We start from the raw sequence: 19,944 nt of genomic DNA on the forward strand, positions 1-19,944 counted from the left end.
AATAAAGAAAGGAGACCAGACAGATTTTTTTTAACCCAAGGCAACAAAAATCACATGGAAAATGCTTAAGATTATATGCACACATGGATGAAAATCACAGAAAGTTAAACCAAAGTCTTTAGTAAAAGTTACATGAGGGTATGTACAAGCCAAATAATTAAAGTCATCTGACGGTATACACCTGTAAAACAACCATCTCTCAGCAAACACAAAAGTAACAAATTACATTGGACAGACTTAATTAAATGTAAAATCTGAGATCATTCTAGATTTATAGTTTGACTTTGGTATATAGTGGTTTATGTATATAAATACATTGTTCATATGATCCACTTTAAACCTAAGTGATTTGCTTCTCAATTATTTAGCTCAACATTATTTCAAAAGGGCAAAGTTGGTGTAGGCTGGTCATGTTTATTTGATACATAAGGTAATGAAGATCAATATAAGCCTATAGGGTCATGTACATGAACACCACTTCACATAAACACCCCAATTACCTGTCAATTCCACCATGTGTCCTTGAGGAATGCCCATGACCCGAAAACAGGATTCAATCTGCTGAGCCACCAGTGGCTTGGTAGGGGCCATAAAGACAACTTTGCCAGATGGGTACCACCGGTAGAAGTTATACATGACAACAGCAGCAATAAACGTCTTGCCCAAGCCGGTGGGTAGACAAACCAAAGTGTTGTGCAGCAAGGCAGTGTGGGCAATGTTGAGCTGGTATTCCCGCACGGGGCAGTTGGTGGGGTAGATCCATATGTGCCCAGCAGATAGATCAAAACCTGGCAAATTCTGGATTTCAGTGGCTCTAGAGGGAGGGCAGACAGGGAAATCACTGCAGGTGCCAAAGGACTGGGGGGCAGGCGGGTCTTGGACATGGTGAGAACCATGTGTAACAGTTTGATTAAAGGTTTTCTCTGCCTCATACACAGCCACAAGCAGATCATCATCAGTGTCATCACCACCCTCATTCCTCTCACCAGCTGAATGCCAGAATGGAGGGGTGGCCCTATCAGGGGGCCCCTGGGACAATGCACCTCTCCCCTTCTTTGCAGTCTTGGCTTTGCTCTTTTTGGCCAAGGGCTCTACACGATTTTTGGGTTCAGGTACCACACCAGAACCCCAGGTCTGGAAGAGGGTCCTCTGCTTCCCGTTCATCCCTCAGGCGAACTGTTTGGTCCATGTAAACCTGACATAACCACTACACGGGCAGATGATTGAAATGAACGCGCCGGTATAACGTCACGTCAGGAAATGACGACAACCTGCGGGTGACAAACTAGCACCATGGAGCAACCCTCAGCACCAATGAGGATACAGCCTGCAACTTCCAAGGGAATCGCGGGGTTGCCACCTCCAACATGGCGGCTTTTCACCCCCTCAGTCACGTGACGACGTGTTCCTGTCCTTCGTTCAACTGATAAAGTTTTAATTGTTAAAAAGAGAAGAGGGAAGGGAAAAAAAAAAAAAACACGTGTCATGGCAGCCGCAGCCGGGGAACCGCTCCGGGAGTGGAGTAATGAGCAGCTTCACAGTGACGAGCTGCCTAAGAAAGATGTGATCGCCTTCCTGCAGGAACACGCCTCTGAATCGGTACCTGCAGTCCCCCTGGGTGACGGGATGTGAACCACTTGTGGGTAGAACTATAAGTCCCAGCATGCCCTGCTAGTATCAGGCTGTCAGAGCATGCTGGTCTTTGTAGTCCCACAATAGCTTGAAAAGCTGCTGCAAATTGCTACATCCTGCTGTTACCGTGCTGAGTCATTCACACTGCATCACTCACAGCATCTCATCTAGGCAGTGTTCACCAGGAATATGCATTAACTTCCAAATGACCAGTCATATATTTGCACGATTGCTCAATGTTATAATAGGTGATGGTAGTCTAGGATTAAGCTCCTGTAATAGGTGTATAAAGGGTCTTCAGTGTTCTTTTACAGTCCTTGTGTATCATAAGGAATAATGCACCTTTGTTTTAAATTATCATGCATATACAAGTCACATAGTATTTATGTAAGTGCCCCCTTCTAGTGCAGGTAATGTACATAGTGACCCTACATAGATTTTTTTTTTAAGCATGTATGTCAATCATTTTTTCTAAGCTGTCCTACAAATCCTATACTTTTCAAATGGTCTCTGGTTGACTGTTGACTCTGCCAAACACAGGATCACAGCTCTCAGTCTGTCATGTGATGGGAGGGGTGTCAGAGTGCAGACAGAGGGAGGTTCCAAAACCTTTCTGTTCATGATGTTATGTGACTGTGGTTGCCATGGTAGTCCACAATCATAAATCAGTTAGTGCAGACTGAGGAATTAAAACAAAAACAAAGTGAGGAAAAAGAGTAAATACTAACATTCTTCTAATCACCTTCCACCGTGATCTATTTTAAGAAAAACACACTTTTTTTTCATGGGATTGCTGCTTCAATAATACCAGTTTAGCAATATAAAGTGCTCAAGCCTATAATTTATATATATATATATATATATATATATATATATATATATATATATATAAAACATTGTACCTCTAATCTAAATTATAATACACCCATGTGCTTGCTATATTATGGCCCATTGTTCTTTGCCTTAAGTCTCTGCATGGGAGCATAGATTAAAAAAACCTCAAAAAGATGCATGTAAAATAGCACAAGTCTGCAGTCACTTCAAATATATCTGGGGGTTTTTCTTGAACTCACATTTTGCGTTGCAGTTAATATAACCAGCACTTGTTTCATTTGTAGAGCAGAGTGAGAAAGTGTTCAGAAAAAGCTCATTGAAATGAAACCTTGCAGATATTAGAGTACTCAATAGGCATTTACAGAAAAATGTACATACCCGCAGGCAGGGCCGTAACTAGGGCTGTGCGACAGGGGCGACCACCCAGGGCGCAACGCTGAAGGGGGACGCAATTTAGGAATATTTTAGGTTCATTTGGTTAAAATTGAGGGCTAAGGGGGCGGCATTTGTCTTTCTCGCCTCAGGCTCTAGAATTCTAAGTTATGGCTCTGCCCGCAGGCAGTAGTAGAGCTGCCCAATTTACCTTGTGCTCAAACGCCAGGTGGACCAAAAAAAACAACATCAAACGGTGTCCAGGGTCCATCTAGTGTTTGAAGTGAGTACTGATAGCGCAGGTGGTATACTGATCTATTAATCACATTTCTGAGGTTATTTGTTGCTACATTTGCCTTACATTGAACACAAGGTAATGATCTCTAACAGTTTGATTTTGTGTCAGATTGAACACATAGAATAGTAAAAGGTAGAGGACAGAGCGTGAATATGGGGTTATAATAATGTGACTTTCCTTTTTCAATATACACCATTAAACTTATCAAACAAGATGCAGTTTGGAAGCTGTCTTGAAACTGGTTTATCTTCTGGTTCTTTTGCGCTCATTTCCTTTTTACAGGATTTGTATTGTTTTACCTTTTTAATGAATGTTTCTCACTATGTGACTCTCCGCTAATCCGTCTTGTATTGTTTATTTCCTAGTTTCTTGCAGAACACAAGTTGCTTGGAAACATAAAAAATGTTGCGAAAACGGCAAAGAAAGATCAGTTGATTGCAGCATATAACAAACTGTTTGAAACAAAGGTAATTGTTGATTTTATGACCTGACTGATCGCTATAATTGCTGAACTTCCATCCTTAGGAGTTATCACTTAGTTCATGTGGAAAAACAAAACAAAAATCTGTTTGCTTGCACAGTCATTCTAGAAATAAGAAATAATTTTACCTGTCCCCTATACACCGTGAAGGTAGCAATTTTGAGTGCTGAACTATTGTTGAGTCTATTAATTCAATAGGAACTAGTGACATCCCTGAGACATTAGGTACTTTGTCGCTAGTTCCTAATGAATCGATGGGCTGCTTTCACTATGTGTATAGGATTCCGGATTCAGGCAACGCTTGTGGTAATGTGTTGCACAAGTTGATTGGATGAGCCATGGCAGCCAATCACTTTACTTTATTTCACTGATCATTGTATTCATTCAAACTTCTCCAGGAGGTATCTGGGCTGGTTCTGCTAGTTGAGGGGAGGAGGATTCATCTGTAAATAAACATTGGGTGGAGATTGTCAAATATTTCATCAGTTTTCCACTATGTAAATAATAGAATTCTGGAGATTTAGAATGTGATTTACACTGTTTTTCTTTCAAGCGTTTCAAAGGCAAGGACAGCTTGGATAATTTGACAAAGGAAACTAAAGATCTCAAAGTAGACGATGGAAAGGCCGGTGAGACGAAGGCAGAAGAAGTGGTGGATGATGTAAGTTGGGCAGAATGAATTTAAAGAGCCTTGATAACTTCTCCATCTGTATGGAAAGATCCTTCACTGAGATGCTGAAGATTGAGGACAGCAGAGTTTGGGGGATAGGATGTTAACAAGAATATTTTTGAACAATTTAATTTTTAGCAAGACCAGTTGGGAAAACTGAGTAATATGTGTCCATAGCATTTTTCAGTTAAATTTACACCTGAGCGTGACACTTAAACAAATACTCTTTCTATAATCTTGAAGCATATTAGTAAGGACCATCTTTAAGTGCTCACCTCAATAATGTAGTATGGAATTTGTCTTCCACACCTGAATATCTTTTTGCTTTACCTCCGTTCTTGAAACCAGGGGGTAAATGTATCAAGCTGAGACTTTTCCGACGGGTTTGAAAAGTGGTTGCTATAGGCAACGTCTCCAATCAGATTCTAGCTATCATTTTGTAGAATGTACTAAATAAATGATAGCTAGTATCTGATTGGTTTTTCAAACCAGCCGGAAAACTCCCAGCTTGATACATTTACCCCCAGATCTCTTCTAGCAGTTGGTTTTTCCACATTTTTTTTTTATTATTTTTTTTGTTTTTGTTGATTAGGGGCCCCCAAAATACACAAAGTACACCCTGAAGAAGGGAGATAAGACCAATATTCCAAAAAAAGGTGACACAGTGCATTGCTGGTACACAGGGACGCTTGAGGATGGCACCGTGTTTGATTCAAACATCCCTACAAGTAAGAATATTGTTCTGTTTTTTATTCTTTTCCCTCGCCTCATTTTTAAAATTACTTTCCTTAGCCCACGGACCTTTCTTCTGACCTCTGTTTCCTCCTGTGTATCTTTTTGCTCAGCCACCATCTTTGGTGTGTTTGTCAATGTCCTATATGTGGTTGAATGTGTATATACCTTACTGGGCATGATGCTGGTTTTGCAAAGAGTGTACTCTTTACATGATAAAATCAAAGGTAAAAACAACATGGGAATAAGGAAGCCATAAGAACAAATAGTATTACACAAAAGCCACCAACATCCCTTCCCTTGATAAAAATTTGTTTTCAATGCACATACCAAAGGCAGCCATTTTGACAACACTCTTTGATCGGCCTACAAAATGGCAGCCTCCACTGTGTTTGTAGTATAAAAATATAGGTTGTGCAGGGTGTATCTAACTTAGTATCTTTCTGAGCATGTTATTATGTAAGGAGCCAGCTACATACAATCTAATATGACTTAAGTGTGTAAAGCTATTGTATTGTTCTCGTGACACGCTGGCGGGGGCAAATGTACACAAAGAATTGCCCCCTCCCCCAGTGTTGGATCAATGATATTTATTATTTATATTATATGTGACCAGATAGTGAGGTAAATTCTGAAGGGGAACATTTATTAAAGTGCGGTTTAGTTTAACTGTGTTTTGATCCTTTCACATATTTTAACTAGGCTCAAAGAAGAAGAAGTCTGCCAAGCCTTTGAGCTTTAAAGTTGGTGTTGGTAAAGTAATAAGAGGGGTAAGTGTGAAAAAAAAAAAAAGGTTGGAATAGAATATACTGAATGGACTATTGAGAGATTGTCCAAAGTTCTGGAATGTAGAATGTATTCAGTTTCTTTATATTTCTTCCAGTGGGATGAAGCTCTTCTAACTATGAGCAAAGGGGAAAAGGCCAAACTTGAAATCCAGTCTGAATGGGCCTATGGGAAAAAAGGCCAACCCGATGCCAAGTATCCTTCACCTGTTTTGAAACTTTTTCGGATTTAGAACCTGTTTCCTCAGTATATTTAAAGTGCACCTGTCACTTACAATCAAGGCAGCCATTTTGTGAGCTTAACCAAAATGAAAGAGAATAATCTCTAAACTCTCTAGGACAGGCCTGGCGACCTTGTCTCTCTCCATAGTCCCACTATGTGCTTCCAGCTATTGGCTGGCTATCTACCAGAAAAGCATTCTGGGGCGTGTAGTTCCACAACACCTGGAGAGCCTTTATGAACCTAAAATGTTATTCATATACAGTCATGGCTAAAAGTTTTGAGAATGACACAAGTATTGGTTTTCACAAAGTTTGCTGCTTCAGTGTTTTTAGACCTTTTTGTCTAATGTTGCTATGGTATACTGAAGTAACATTACAAGCATTTCATAAGTGTCAAAGGCTTTTATTGACAATTACATTAAGTTTATGCATTGAGTCAATATTTGCAGCGTTGACCCTTCTTTTTGAAGACCTCTGCAATTCGTCCTGGCATGATGTCAATCAACTTCTGGGTCACATACTGACTGATAGCCGCCCATTCTTGCCTAATCAATGCTTGGAGTCTGTCAGAATTCGGGTATTTTTTTAATCCATCCACCTCTTGTGGATTGACCACAAGCTTTCAATGGGATTAAGGTCTGGGGAGTTTCCTGGCCATGGACCAAAAGTTTCGATGTTTTGATCCCCAAGCCACTTAGTTATCACTTTTGCCTTATGACAAGGTGCTCCAGCATGCTAAAAAAGTCATTGTTCATCACCAAACTGTTCTTTGATGCTTAGGGGGAGAAGTTGCTCTTGGAGGATGTGTTGGTACCATTCTTTATTCATGGCTGTGTTCTTAGGCAGAATTGTGTGTGTGTTGTACATATCTGATGTCATTGCAGGTCCAGTTGTGCGGTATGCACAGTGTTTCCTTGTATAGCAGTGTCCAGTTTTTTTATTTGCAAAACTATTATTTTTGTGTGTTCTTAATAATCAATACTGTATACCAATGGGTCCCCATTAAGGTGTACCTGTCACCTACACACTGACGGCAACAGTTTTGAGGCTCATCCATTATTTATGCATCATTGATGTGTTACTAGTTGTCATGAATACTTGACCAGCCCATAAAATGTCAGCTTCAGCTGTGTTTAGGTAAGTATACGCCTCTTCTGTTTATGTGCAGTTATCATCTTTTATATGGGGCCAACATCCGCTACAGCCCTTTACAGTAGAAGTGAATTGTAATTGGCTGTTCTGGAGGTGAAACAGTTATTGTTGATAATAATGTCGCCAAGAAGGTTGTAACTGGAGCATCTATGGATTCCACAGAAATAAACTTATGGAAGATTGCTGGTATTACTCTGTATCGGTTATATAGTATAGCTTGGCCTTGTGTAGATACCGTTGTTATCTAGAGTTATTGCATTTTTCACTGACTCTAAATGAAGTGAAGTTCCTATAACCTCTGCAGGATACAACCTTCTACATGACATTTTTGCACAATGGCTACCTAGTGGCTGATTGTAACACATTGGGGGAGGGGGGTAAATCACATGTCCCCACCTCAAAACATGATCAACTAATTTTGCCTTAAATTAAAGAAATGTGAAAACCATTCATATGTTAATACATACTCTGGTCCTAACCTCTCCGCCTGTGGTGCTTATTCAAAAACTACATTAATGTCTGATAGAGCTGTTCCTGAACTGCTTAGATATGCAACGTAAAACATACATCTCACAGAAGATATCCTGCAGAAAGTATCTGACACCAAGTAGTGGGCCCCAACTTACACAAACATCTGCATGGAAAAGTCAGCCAGAAACCTTTGCTATCACCTCACCACCACCAATATATAACGTGTACAAAACAGTAGATAAGACAGAGACATTTTGGAACAAAGTGCTGTGGATGGATGAAACAAAAAATTCACTTCTTCACCACAACAGACACATTTGGAGAACAGGTAGAGAATATGAAGGCCAGGGCACCTTTCCACCCACAGAGTATCTGTGTAGATTTATTATGCTGTGGGTTGTGTGGCAGCCAGTGGCACAGGCTCTATTGTTTTGGTGGAAGGAAGAATGGATTCAACTAAAGAAAATCCTAGAAGCAGATGCCCCAGGGTTGGTGAAAAAGTTCAAGCTGAAAAGACGTCAGATGATTCAGTAAGACAATGTTCCAAAACGTACCTCAAAGTCAGCCGTGATATGTACTATAGAAACAAAATACTAAGGTTTTGGAGAAGTGGTTACAAAGTACCGACTGGGTGCCCAAATCTTTGCACGTGCCGCATTCACTGTTTTATTTTCAATCTAAATAGTAACTTCATTAAATTTGCACAAAAGTAATGTTTACATTTGTACCGTGCAGAGGTTGTCTAAACATATTTTCCCTTAGTTTCAGTAAATCATGTCATTTGATCAGGGGTGTCCAAACTTCTATATACGATGTACGTTATTGTTTCTGTCATATTGCTTTGTGTCACATCTTGTGAAGTGAGGGCTGTGGTCCATTGTTTTGTCTGGATTGCATGATCCTTTTCTTTGGTTGAATGTTGTGTGTCTGTCTTCACATGTTGTGAAACTACAAGGCCCAGCATGCTCTACCAGCTGCGCCAATATCTGGCAGGGTAATCTGGGACTTGCAGTTTCACCACAGGTTCTCCAGGCCTGCTCTAGATATTCCCAGGCTTTGCATTTGTAGGTAAAATGAATTTATTTTGTCAGATTTTCCTTGACTGCCTTACTCAGAATCCCACCGAACGCTAAGCTGATCTTTGAAGTGGAACTGGTCTCTATTGATTGAATTATCCTCAAATACAATACCCCCTCCCTTACTCCAAAGTATGTGATGGAAAGAATAAAACTCTGTTTATACAGCTGCTGCCAACAAACATGTAAATAAAACGGATGTCTTCAGACTTGTCCTGTGCTATTTCACTCTAGTCGGACACAGAGTCAATATATCTAATATAATGATGCACCAGGATAACACACACAAAATAGCAAAGATCCATCATGCCCCTCAGTGCTATAGTGGGTATAGTATATAGATACACAATTTCACCTCTTTGAGAGAGCCACAGGTTCGCCAGGCCTGTGTCAAGTGGAAACTACAAGTCCCAAGATACGCTGCCAGCTGTTGGCTGGTTATCTCCTGGCAAAGCATGCTGGGGCTTGTAGTCTCCCAACACTTTGAGAGACACAGGTTGGACAAGCCTGTCACCTGACAAGTACACACTACAGAAAAGAGTATTCTGTTCCAATGAGGGGTTGATGGTGGTTTCTGGGTGACTGAATCTATGTATAAGCTGTATATTTACATGACACCAGCTCTGTCACTATCTACATATACACTAAATTTTCCTTTGCTATCTTTATGTCCACTAATATATTATAACCCCTTTTATTATAACAGGACAGTCCTGGACATTCGGACACCACCATCGAGATGACTGATATAAGAGGCTAAGATTTACTGTACAAATCCACTCAACTTCATTAGTAATGTCTATTAGTATACTGATCAAGTCACTGAATGGGTGGGACTAACTATTATTTTTTTATGTAACATATAAAGTTCATAAAATAAGTGTCCTTTTACAGAGATATTAGACCCACAATAAATTATTTTGTAGTCGCCATCATAGAATTGTAAGAAGGGAAAAAATACTGAATCCTCGATTTGAAGAAATAAACAAGTCAGTTTCATTAGTAAATTCCATACAGTTATATCAAGGAGCAGTTTTATTTAGGAAAACACAACGTGCATAAAGACCGGTCCCTTGTAGAGACAGGATGCTGACAGGAAACCATCAGGCCTGATTTAGAACTTGGCGTTAACCCCTTTCTTCTTGCCAAACATCCTACCCACATTGACAAACCTTTGGTTCTACTGCATGCATCTCGTGGTTAGTCCATGTTATTTTTCTTGTTTTGCCACCTATAGAAATTAACAAAAACTGTTAGGAGACCAGGTGAGGTGGCCTAATTCTGAGGGGTGTGAAAGTGGTGAAAAAAGGTAAATCATTAGCAATTTAAAGACTGGTGAAATAAAAAACAAAAATATTCATTAGAATGACAATTTCTAAACTAATAGCCATGTTTTTCTGCTATAAGACAAAGTTTAAAAGAGTGTTAAACAAAAAAAACACATTTAGGAAGAGCCGTTTTATTATAAAAAGTTCCATTCAGGGCCTAAGCTTTAGAATGTAATAATCCCCAAATTAACAATCAGATTAAAAAATAAAATAAAAATGGAAGTAAACTCAGAAAATGAAACCAGTGGTTTTAAAACTCCATGGGGTATATTTACTAAACTGCGGGTTTGAAAGAGTGGAGATGTTGCCTATAGCAACCAATCAGATTCTAGCTGTCATTTTGTAGAGTGCACTAAATATGAGAGCTAGAATCTGGTTGCTATAGGCAACATCACCACTTTTTCAAACCCGCAGTTTAGTAAATCTAGACCCATGTGTGAAGTATATATATTTATACATATATTGCTGAGCTGAAGTCTATACACAAATTAACTGAATTGTTTATAATTAAATAACCTCACTGTGCTCTCCTTCACCTCTATGCAGCAGAACTGCCAAGTTAAGAGGGAGGTGCTTTTCTAACAGAGCAAACGGAGAGACCTGCGGCTTACTTAGCAGAAATGCACTGTGTGGATTGCTTCATTCATACTTAGGTTTAAAACCAGTGATGTCACAGCAGCACAGATGACTGCAGTCCCAGGTTTTTTTTTATCCACATTAGACCTTTGTCCTTAAAATGTGGAAGGGGTTTCAGCTGCCGTTAATGGGAAAGTCTGATTGGGCGTAGGAAATTCCGTAAGTTGGGAGCAGCACGGAAGAAGTCTTGTATGCATGAGAGGTGGCTGCTAGAGATGGGACAAAGTGCAGGGCAGAGATAGATCTAAGAGGACAGGAGGGAGAGTATGTTGATATGAGGTTTGAGATGTATAAAGTTGTAGCCTTTAATAACAAATGAATAATTTGAGAATGATGAGTATGCATGACATAATAGTAGAAAAATATGTTGCACAAGTAAATCAAACAAGTATTCACGTTTTTGCTTGTAAACATACATGGTAAAAATTGTAAAGCTTCTAAAATTTATCTTTCCACATTTCTCAATTTAGGCAGGGCAGCCCCAACTTGAGGGGCACACCACCCAATGTCCACATTCAGGTCAGTTGGCAGGTATGCCCCCTCAGACACATACCCCTTCCATGGCACATGTAGCAATGACAGGTGTGTGTGGCATTGAAGAGGTATTTTTTAGGGGAAGGGGGCTGAAGTTGGTCCAGTGAAGGCCATGCCCCTTCTCATGCATGCAGAGGTGATAAACCACACTCAATCTGCCATATAAACCATACCCATTCTGTCAATCATCAGGTAAGAGCCAGGTTGCTGGCAGGGAACATGTGCTACATTGTCTCACAATGGATGAAGAGCTGGCACTCAGAAATATCTTCCATAGCAACTACACAGTTGCTTAACATATTCCCTCACTGGATATACCTGAGCCCCCCAATACCTGTAATGTTTCAGTCATATAGCTGGTATTGAGAGTAACCCCAATCATTATGAAAAGTTGACTCCTATGCTTTCACCCACATGTCAAAGCTGGAGCCATGTTCCCGCGTTTTGGACTTCAAAATAATGGCCCTGCCCAGAGACACAACATGATCACATGCTCGTCATCACGCAACGTCTCTACAGTTTCCTGTGATGTTACAAACTTGCGCATGCGCACGTTGCAGTTGGTGAGCAGCGTGGAGTCGATCGAAGTGACGTATCCCACCCACCCATGTAACTGGCGTCTGCAGTACCGGAAGCGATTTACGTGCTCTGCGCCTGCGCTGTCGGGTTTGTGCGCTCCCTGCGCATGCGTGGTGCGGGTCGGTGGAACGTGCACATGCGTGTTGTGGTGCGGTCGGGGAGCTGCGTAGAGACGGTACAAGTTTGAGAGGTTGATGGAGGGAGGTCTCCTGGGTGAGAGCTAGGGGGATGGTCAGTGTACTGTGTCCGCTGTGACTGAGCCTTGGTCACTGTGTCCTGGACACTTCCTAATTCACCGGTCCTGAGACATAACCTCTGTGCAGCCCTACCCGGCATGTTGTAGGCTGATGGTGCCCCCATGGCTGCCTATCACTGCTGTGTCCCCTTCTGTAACAGTGACTCCAGGTATAATGCGGACAAGAAGATCTCTTTCCATAGAATCCCCGCTTTTCATGTGGAGCCGCAGAGACATCGAGACTGGCTGAACAGAATCCGCCGAGAGCCAGGGCCCAGCTTTAAGGTAATATATTATTCTTACAGTAGGGCCAAATGTCCCCAGATCTAGGGGTCCTACTTGGGTGGGTCATTGGCATGTTGTGTGGCATATTGGTGGGTCATTGGCATGTTGTGTGGCATATTGGTGGGTCATTGGCATGTTGTGTGGCATATTGGTGGGTCATTGGCATGTTGATGGGTCATTGGCATGTTGTGTGGCATATTGGTGGGTCATTGGCATGTTGTGTGGCATATTGGTGGGTTATTGGCATGTTGTGTGGCATATTGGTGGGTCATTGGCATGTTGGTGGGGCATGTTGTGTGGCATATTGGTGGGTCATTGGCATATTGGTGGGTTGTTGGCATGTTGTGTGGCATATTGGTGGGTCGTTGGCATGTTGTGTGGCATATTGGTGGGTTGTGTGGCATATTGGTGGGTTGTGTGGCATATTGGTGGGTTGTTGGCATGTTGTGTGGCATATTGGTGGGTAGTTGAAATGTAGAATTTTAACACGCTCATGACCCACCAATAATACATTATCGGTGGGTCATGAGCATGTTCTATATCTTCCAGGTGTGTTTAATGCAATTGCTCACATTCCCAGGTCTGGTATGTCCAGAGTATATATAGAGATGCTCTACAAGTCAGCATACCTTTTCTCCAGCTACTTTATTGGTTACAAAACAAATACAAAGTGCTTTAAAGGATCAAACACATTTATTTCCCTGTTGTGAAATTTGCACAACACCTCTATCTGACATCAAATGGGCCCTTATCTCTGTATAATTGCAAATACAAAACATACACAGTGAGATTTAAACAAACAGGAAAGAGACCATTGCTCCCCTGCTCCCCATTACCAAACATGGGGAAGGAATAAGAGGCCGGGTCGTTTGAGCTCGCGCCGGCAAAAACACGGGATTTTGGTGCAGTATGAATGGGGTATTAGTGCTCCCACTCCTAACCAACCACATGTTCTAGCTCTGTTCACAAACTATAAATTCCACGGAAGACAAATGTACAAATTGAGTGCGGAATAATGGAGCACAAGAGGAACTGAAAACTGTATCGGCAGACAGCTGGTCCAGCAGTAAGGCTTGGTTTGTAAGAGGTTTTGTACATCTATAGTAGTTAAGAGACTAAGGGCTAGATTTAGTAAGCTGAGGGTTTGAAAAAGTGGGGATGTTGCCTATAGCAACCAATCAGATTCTAGCTGTCATTTTGTACAAGGTACTAAAATGAAAACTAGAATCTGATTGGTTGCTATAGGCAACATCCCCACTTTTTCAAACCCGCAGCTTAGTAAATCTAGCCCTAAGGCTGCTCTGTGTGCTGCACAAGCATTCTGAGTTACTGTGAACTGCTGAATCTACATCTGTGGTCTGATTTAGTTATACCTCAACATTTAGTGTGTGATATCAATTATAGTTTAAAGTATGAGGACATAGCGCTGTGTGTGGTCATGTGATTTTCCGCAGGAGTACAAGGTTATAGAGATTTTGTGGTTTATGTGCTTTTTGTTAAAACATCAATTTTTTTGTACACTCTCTATAAAGTTGCATAATAATAAATTCCTCTTTCGCTTATTTCAGGTGTCCAGTTGCACCAGGGTCTGCTCTAAACATTTTCTCCCGTCTGATTTTGTGCGGACTTTAACGGGAAAGCGGAACCTCAAGCCCTATAGCGTGCCATGTATCTTCCAGTGGTCGTCAGATGAGCTGATGGAGGAGCAGCTGTCCACTCCGAAGAGGAACACGGGGTAAAGGGCCCTTTTCTTACTCGCATTTTATTTTAGTACTCGAGTAACATTGGCACTAGGTAACATTGATGGTACACCAAAATTATTTCCCCCCTTTTATATTTGTAATGTAAATATTAAAGAGATGAATGTCTAAGAATATTCTATAAAGGACATATTAAGCCTGCAGAAAGGACCTAACAGTAATGTGATAGATGATGTCTGTACGTCTATCCCATAATCACGTTATCTCCTCCCAAAGTCATGTCAGTCTTCCACTCACAATACAACTACCTGAAGGTATTGTCTAGTGCAGGCCTGTCCAACCTGCAACCCTCCAGGTGTTTGTGAAACTACAAGTCCCAGCATGCTTTGCCAGTAGACAACCTGTTGATAGCTGGAAGGGCATGCTGGGACTTGTAGTTTCACAACATCTGGAAGGCCGCAGGTTGGACAGGCCTGGTCTGGTGGATGGTTTTGATAGCTTTGGGGCATTACATAAAACTATCACCAACTCCCGCCATATTGGAACTTTTTCATGATACATTGACTTTGCCTTTAGTTCAGTTAATGTTCTTTGCAGTATTTTATGAGAACATAAACTGTATCCTGACCACACAAGGACTGGTTTTGTTGCTCTTCCCAAGTGTTAGGTTCATTTTACTGTGAAATTGGACAGATCTACCAGTAGAGCACTGGGGGCCAGCAGATGCCAAATAAAAACTTAAGCAAACTTCTGTTTGCTATAAACAATGCCGCATTTTTCCTTTGCACCACTGTCATAAATGTTTTCCATTATGTGTCTCACTGGCATTAAATCCCTTGGCCAAATATACTGCTGGCATTATTATTTCCTCTCTCCTTTTCATCTTGCTGTTTTTTCCTTTTTAACCATTAAAATTCCTTTTGTAAACACTTTATTAGAGGTTATGTCTTATTTAAGGTAGTTATGTTGGTTTCTTGAGGTGTGTCCATCACTTAAACTCTGTGGAGGCTATTTGTGAGCTGAGCCAATATTGACCAGAATGTGTGGGTTCTATTTAAATTGATAGACTGTAATCTCCTGACTGTTGGTTCAACCCACAAAGTAGCTTCCCCCTCTGTGTGTAGTGGGAGCGAGAAACTAATTTTATTTTTGTTCTTTCATGTCAGCACCGGCAAAAATACTCTTCAGCCCATTTTGCCTTCACAAGCTCAAGTACAAAATAATAAACCATCCCACCCAGCGGAAATGACAGCATCCATACTGGATCACTGTTACGACTTACCCCCGATGACCGACACGGAAATGCTACACGCAGCTCGTGAAGAGATCACAAGGCTGCAACAACGCAACGCTGCTTTGGAAAAAAATATGTTCTTCCTGGAGCGATTTTCCGCTGACTCGAGCCTTATTAACTTTTATACTGGGTTCAAAGACTATTCCACTTTAAAAGTTGTGTTCTCAACACTGACTGAAACTGAAGGAAGTTTGGTGAAATGGAAGCAGTGCCAGCAGGAAGGAAATTTAAGTGTTGACAAGGAGTCTGCATCAGAAGCGGAGACCATGCCACAGATGGACCAGTTCTTTTTATTTTTATGCAAAGTTCGTCAAGGATTCCATGATCAAGATCTAGCTGTTAGGTTTAACGTATCGCAAATCAGGGTTGCCAGGATTGTGATCACATGGGCTCATTATTTATACCTTGTCCTTGGTGAAATACCGCTTTGGCGTAGTCGTGAAACTGGCTGCCAAGATGTGCCCGAGTGCTTTAAGGCTTCGTATCCCCGCGCTCGGGTGACTTTACATTGTGCAGAAATAAAAGTGCAGACAAATAACACGGATAGTGTAACTTCTCAGATATATTATAATCATGTGACTTTCAAAGGCTTGCTCGGCATAGCTCCCCATGGAGCGGTTATATTTATAAGCCCCCTGTATTCTGGCGCTGCATCAAAAAGAGACATTGTAAAGTCTTCTGGAATCTTGGAATTGTTGGAGCCCGGTGACTGGGTTATCACAGAGAAAGACTTCATTATACAGGACTTGGTGGAATCCGTTGGTGCATTTGTGGTCATTCCTCCTATTATAACAGCTGCCTTGCCTAGGGATTGTTGTGAAGCAACAGTCATGTTAAGTCAACCTTCACCAGAACGGAATACTATGTACATCTTGGCGTCCTCTACTGAAGAGGGTCAGGAGACCTTGGTTGTGACAACCTCTGCAGGAGTAGAGGATTCAGTTGTGGAATTAGAGCAGTCGGCAGGTGAGGGAGATGTGGTTGAGGAAGTTGTGACTGAAGAGAAAGTAGAGGAAGAAGCGGAGACAACTTCTGGAAGTATTGAAAGTGTTGCAGAAGGCCACGAACATGCTGAAATGGACGTAAAAGAAGTAACCAAGAATGACAACGTTGTGAAAGACCAAGGAGAAGTGGTCCGGTGTACGCCACTGTCAGAAAAGACCATTGAGGAATCTTCAGGACTAAGCAAAGACATTAATTCACTCGCTCGTCTAAGAATTTGCATAAATCAAGACATAGAGCGGGTTAGGCAGTATCACCTGTTTGATAATGTTTTGCCGTTGGCTTTAGGTGGCATAACTAATCAGTTATGGGCCGTGTGCGCTATGCTGACCAACATCAATGGGTCACTGAGCTAAAAGTGTTTTGGCAGCATTCATTTTGCTTTGACCCTGATTTGACTTGCAGTATATATATTTTTTTTTTTTCTTCTTTTAAAATGCAATGTAATCTGCAATCATTGGAAGGGGAATCCACTGTCAACTGCTGTTTGATGCATTATTGCTTATTTGTAGTTGTGAGAAATATTCAGCTGCCTCTTTACTGGTGATATGTGTGCTTTATTTTGTACTATGCAATGAATTGCAACTATTGTATGAAATACACATTTTCATGCCGAAACTGAATGTAAATATGTAGTAACGGGGAGCAGTTGGGTTTATCTAGGTATACCAACTTTCACTAACCTTATTGCATATGGGTTTTTGGTTTTCTTAAGTAGAACAAAGTTTCTCCAGACATTTCTCAAGCAAGCCAGAGTGGAGAAGATTGCAATACTCAAGGTGGGAGATAATTGCATGGATGATTGTCATCTTGGTGGCATCCACGAGAGGAAAGGGTGAATCTTGACAATGTTGCAAAGGTAGAGGCGACAGGATGTGCAAGGGACTGGGTTTGGAGAGTGATACTGATGGTGGAGTCTGTTGGAAGAGGGCAATGCTATCAGCCTTGAGGGGGATGAGACACTAGGATGTATATTTACTAAACTGGGTTTGAAAAAAATGGAGATGTTGCCTATAGCAACCAATGAATTTCTAGCTGTCATTTATTTAGTACATTCTACAAAATGATAGCTAGAATCTGGTTGCTAAAGGCAACCTCTCCAATTCAAACCGGCAGTTTACTTAAATATACCCCCAGGTGGTGGAAAGATTAGCTCAGTTTTGGATATGTTAAGATTGAGGTAGGGTCCAGCCATCCAGATGGCGATGTCGGAGAGGAAGTTGGATACATGGAAGAGGAGAGGTAAGGGAGAAAAGGTAGATTAAGGTCAGTGGAATAGAGGTGATATTGGAGGTGAAATTAGTGGATGGGATGAGTTGACTAAGTGAGGAGGTGTAAAGAGAGAAAAATAATGGGTCTAGAACAGAGCTGTGGGTAAACCCCAACAGTCGGACAAGAAAGGACAGTTCTGCGAAGGCTGTTGAGCTCAACTGTATCAAAAGCAGCAGAGAGGTCAAGGAAAAGTGGCCCTTCGATGTAACAGAGTAGATCCTCCGTCACCTAGATTACATCTAGCATCTGTTTGTCCCTATACTGGGCACAACAGGAAAATTAAAAGTTGAGTTTAGCGAGCCTTTAAATGACTTCGTTCTTTAGTATGCCACCCACTAGATGTAATAGGATGTTGGTGTCCAATTTTTTAAGCAAATCATTTAGGGTTATATTGTATCAATATGAAATATGCATTTTTTTTAAGCCGTTCTGCCTTTTCTCGCCAGTAAGAACGATTTATGGTTTAATGAAAATACAGTGGATTTATATTTGTTTCATCAAATATATAGTTACACATTTTACTTGTAGAAAATGTGTAAGTATAATCGTTTTATTGTTGAAATAAGTGTCCCTACAGGCTAGATCAAGCCCCAACAAACTATCTTGCTATATGTAAGGCAGTTGTTAATGTCCACACAGGAGCATGGAGGGAAAAAAAAAATCATATGAGGATAGAATGATGTTATGCACCTCACCCAGTGTTCATAGGATTAACCCTTCAATATATTATAATGTATATATTATTCACAAATTGAGTATGTAAAAGGACAATCTAGAAAGGAACAGTTTTAGACCTGGAGCCTAAGACTACTCCAAATACAATGATGCCTTATTGATGTAAAAACTTAGTCTCCAAGTGGGAAATTTTAAAACACTGATGTCCTAAGGGGCATATTCAATTTTCCGCCAAAAATCTTTTGCTCCGCGCACTATTACCATAATAAGGGTAATAGTTTTAACGCCACAGAAAACGGCGAGAATTGAATATGCCCCTATGAGCAGAAAAAAATAACTTAGTTTGCATGTGTCAAAGTCTGGCTTTATATGTGGTTATAAAACACAAACGTATCTGATATGTGGCCTTTTTAAGAGATATAATCTGCATATAGTTTGCAGTTAACCAACGGTTTGCAAGCCGAACCTCCTATAAAGACTGTTCGTGCTTAATTTAGGAGTCAGCTGTAAGTATACTTGCGTTGCATAAAAAATAGTTTGGTCAATTTTTCTTACACCATCTAAGAAAACGACTCGTTGTCGTAGTCTTACGCTTGTGGTCTCTCACTTGGAGAGATGGATAGAGGGCGTTCACGTGTAAGTGCATGCAGGCACAAGATACTCTCTGGGATCCACCTGATTTTGTATTTAAATGTATCTCAGGGTATGTGTTCAGAGCTATTTATACTGCTATTATCGGCCTGCATATTTTTTGCAATCAATTCTGAATCTGGCACCTTTAAATAGGTATCAAAACAAAGGTGATTTCAGCAGTCCCGCCAATGAGAGCCAGATCTGAAAAACCCCCCAAAAAACTAGCATCTTTTATTAATGCATTGCAACGTTGGTATCAGGCCCCAAAACTGGCAGTGTTGTTTCAAACCTGCTGATATGAAAAAATGCAACTTAACATGTGGTTTTTACTTTAATAAATTGAACGGTTCTCAAACTGCAGTGACAAAAAATAACTTTTTTTTTTTTTTTAAATTGTGGTTTGGAGCATCCGTGCATTGATGCTTCCCAGTGTTAGTATCCAAAAGAAGCAGCAGAGTGATTTATCATTCAAAGCCATAGGTTCTGTGTCCTTCACTTTAGATACCCAACAATTCTCCTATTGGAGAAAAAACTGTTATCAATGTCGCAGAAATTATCATACATTCTTCTCTTAAGCATTCTCGTCTTGCAGATACAGAAACCATACACCGCATCCAAATATTTGCATGATTGGTTCTACAATTGTCAAAATGTTCAATAGTGATGCTTGTGCATTATCCAGTGCTAACTTTGTGCACTCGTAAATTAATAAAATACAGGTTACATGATTGCCTATTTAGAATTCCTATGAACATTCCTGTCTTTAAAGGATAAGTTCATTAAGGTACATAGTAATACCCCTTCTTCTATACTGAGCCCCCCAACTAAAATTTACCTTCCACTGAGGACTAGATTTTAACTCTTAAGCTGCGGATGAGGAATTGTTCATATCTATCCCTTGCCATATTACTGTACTGATTCTGCATACTGATTCTATATAATTTAACTTCATACTATTGCTACTTGGACTTTTATGTCATATTGGCATGCAGAACCGATGGAACAAAAGGTCAGTTATAACTGATTGCGGTCTAGGGAGCAAATCG

At 40.7% G+C, this 19,944-nt stretch overlaps 3 protein-coding genes across 3 annotated transcripts in view; 2 read left to right on the forward strand and 1 right to left on the reverse strand.

Annotated features, from left to right (window-relative positions):
• FANCM (FA complementation group M) overlaps positions 1-1,359 on the reverse strand; it is an 89,955-nt gene extending 88,596 nt beyond the window's left edge. Inside the window, exon 1 of the mRNA XM_075192157.1 lies at positions 501-1,359. Within this exon, the coding sequence (XP_075048258.1) occupies positions 501-1,164 (664 nt within the window). The 5' untranslated portion in view covers positions 1,165-1,359. The remainder of the gene's footprint in view (positions 1-500) is intronic.
• Positions 1,360-1,443: 84 nt separating this feature from the next.
• Positions 1,444-8,934, forward strand: FKBP3 (FKBP prolyl isomerase 3). Its single transcript, XM_075192167.1, has 7 exons — positions 1,444-1,599; positions 3,502-3,603; positions 4,171-4,278; positions 4,880-5,015; positions 5,722-5,789; positions 5,903-6,000; positions 8,765-8,934. Exons 1-7 carry the CDS (start codon positions 1,486-1,488, stop codon positions 8,817-8,819), a joined length of 681 nt encoding a protein of 226 aa, XP_075048268.1. The 5' UTR covers positions 1,444-1,485; the 3' UTR covers positions 8,820-8,934.
• A 3,176-nt stretch (positions 8,935-12,110) lies between these two features.
• Positions 12,111-19,107, forward strand: LOC142109348 (uncharacterized). Its single transcript, XM_075193503.1, has 3 exons — positions 12,111-12,322; positions 13,891-14,057; positions 15,189-19,107. The coding sequence occupies exons 1-3, from the start codon at positions 12,161-12,163 to the stop codon at positions 16,672-16,674; spliced, it is 1,815 nt and encodes a 604-aa protein (XP_075049604.1). The 5' UTR covers positions 12,111-12,160; the 3' UTR covers positions 16,675-19,107.
• Positions 19,108-19,944: the final 837 nt, after the last annotated feature.

Source organism: Mixophyes fleayi, chromosome 12 (genome assembly GCF_038048845.1).
Source record: "Mixophyes fleayi isolate aMixFle1 chromosome 12, aMixFle1.hap1, whole genome shotgun sequence".
NCBI lineage: Eukaryota > Metazoa > Chordata > Amphibia > Anura > Limnodynastidae > Mixophyes > Mixophyes fleayi.

Coding starts and splice junctions, on each gene's coding strand:
- LOC142109348 (XM_075193503.1), top strand. CDS start 12,161: ATGGCTGCCTATCACTGCTGTGTCCCCTTCTGTAACAGTGACTCCAGG. Junction 12,323..13,890: donor AGCCAGGGCCCAGCTTTAAG/GTAATATATTAT, acceptor CGCTTATTTCAG/GTGTCCAGTTGCACCAGGGT. Junction 14,058..15,188: donor ACTCCGAAGAGGAACACGGG/GTAAAGGGCCCT, acceptor CTTTCATGTCAG/CACCGGCAAAAATACTCTTC.
- FKBP3 (XM_075192167.1), top strand. CDS start 1,486: ATGGCAGCCGCAGCCGGGGAACCGCTCCGGGAGTGGAGTAATGAGCAG. Junction 1,600..3,501: donor AGGAACACGCCTCTGAATCG/GTACCTGCAGTC, acceptor TTTATTTCCTAG/TTTCTTGCAGAACACAAGTT. Junction 6,001..8,764: donor AAAGGCCAACCCGATGCCAA/GTATCCTTCACC, acceptor TGCCTTACTCAG/AATCCCACCGAACGCTAAGC.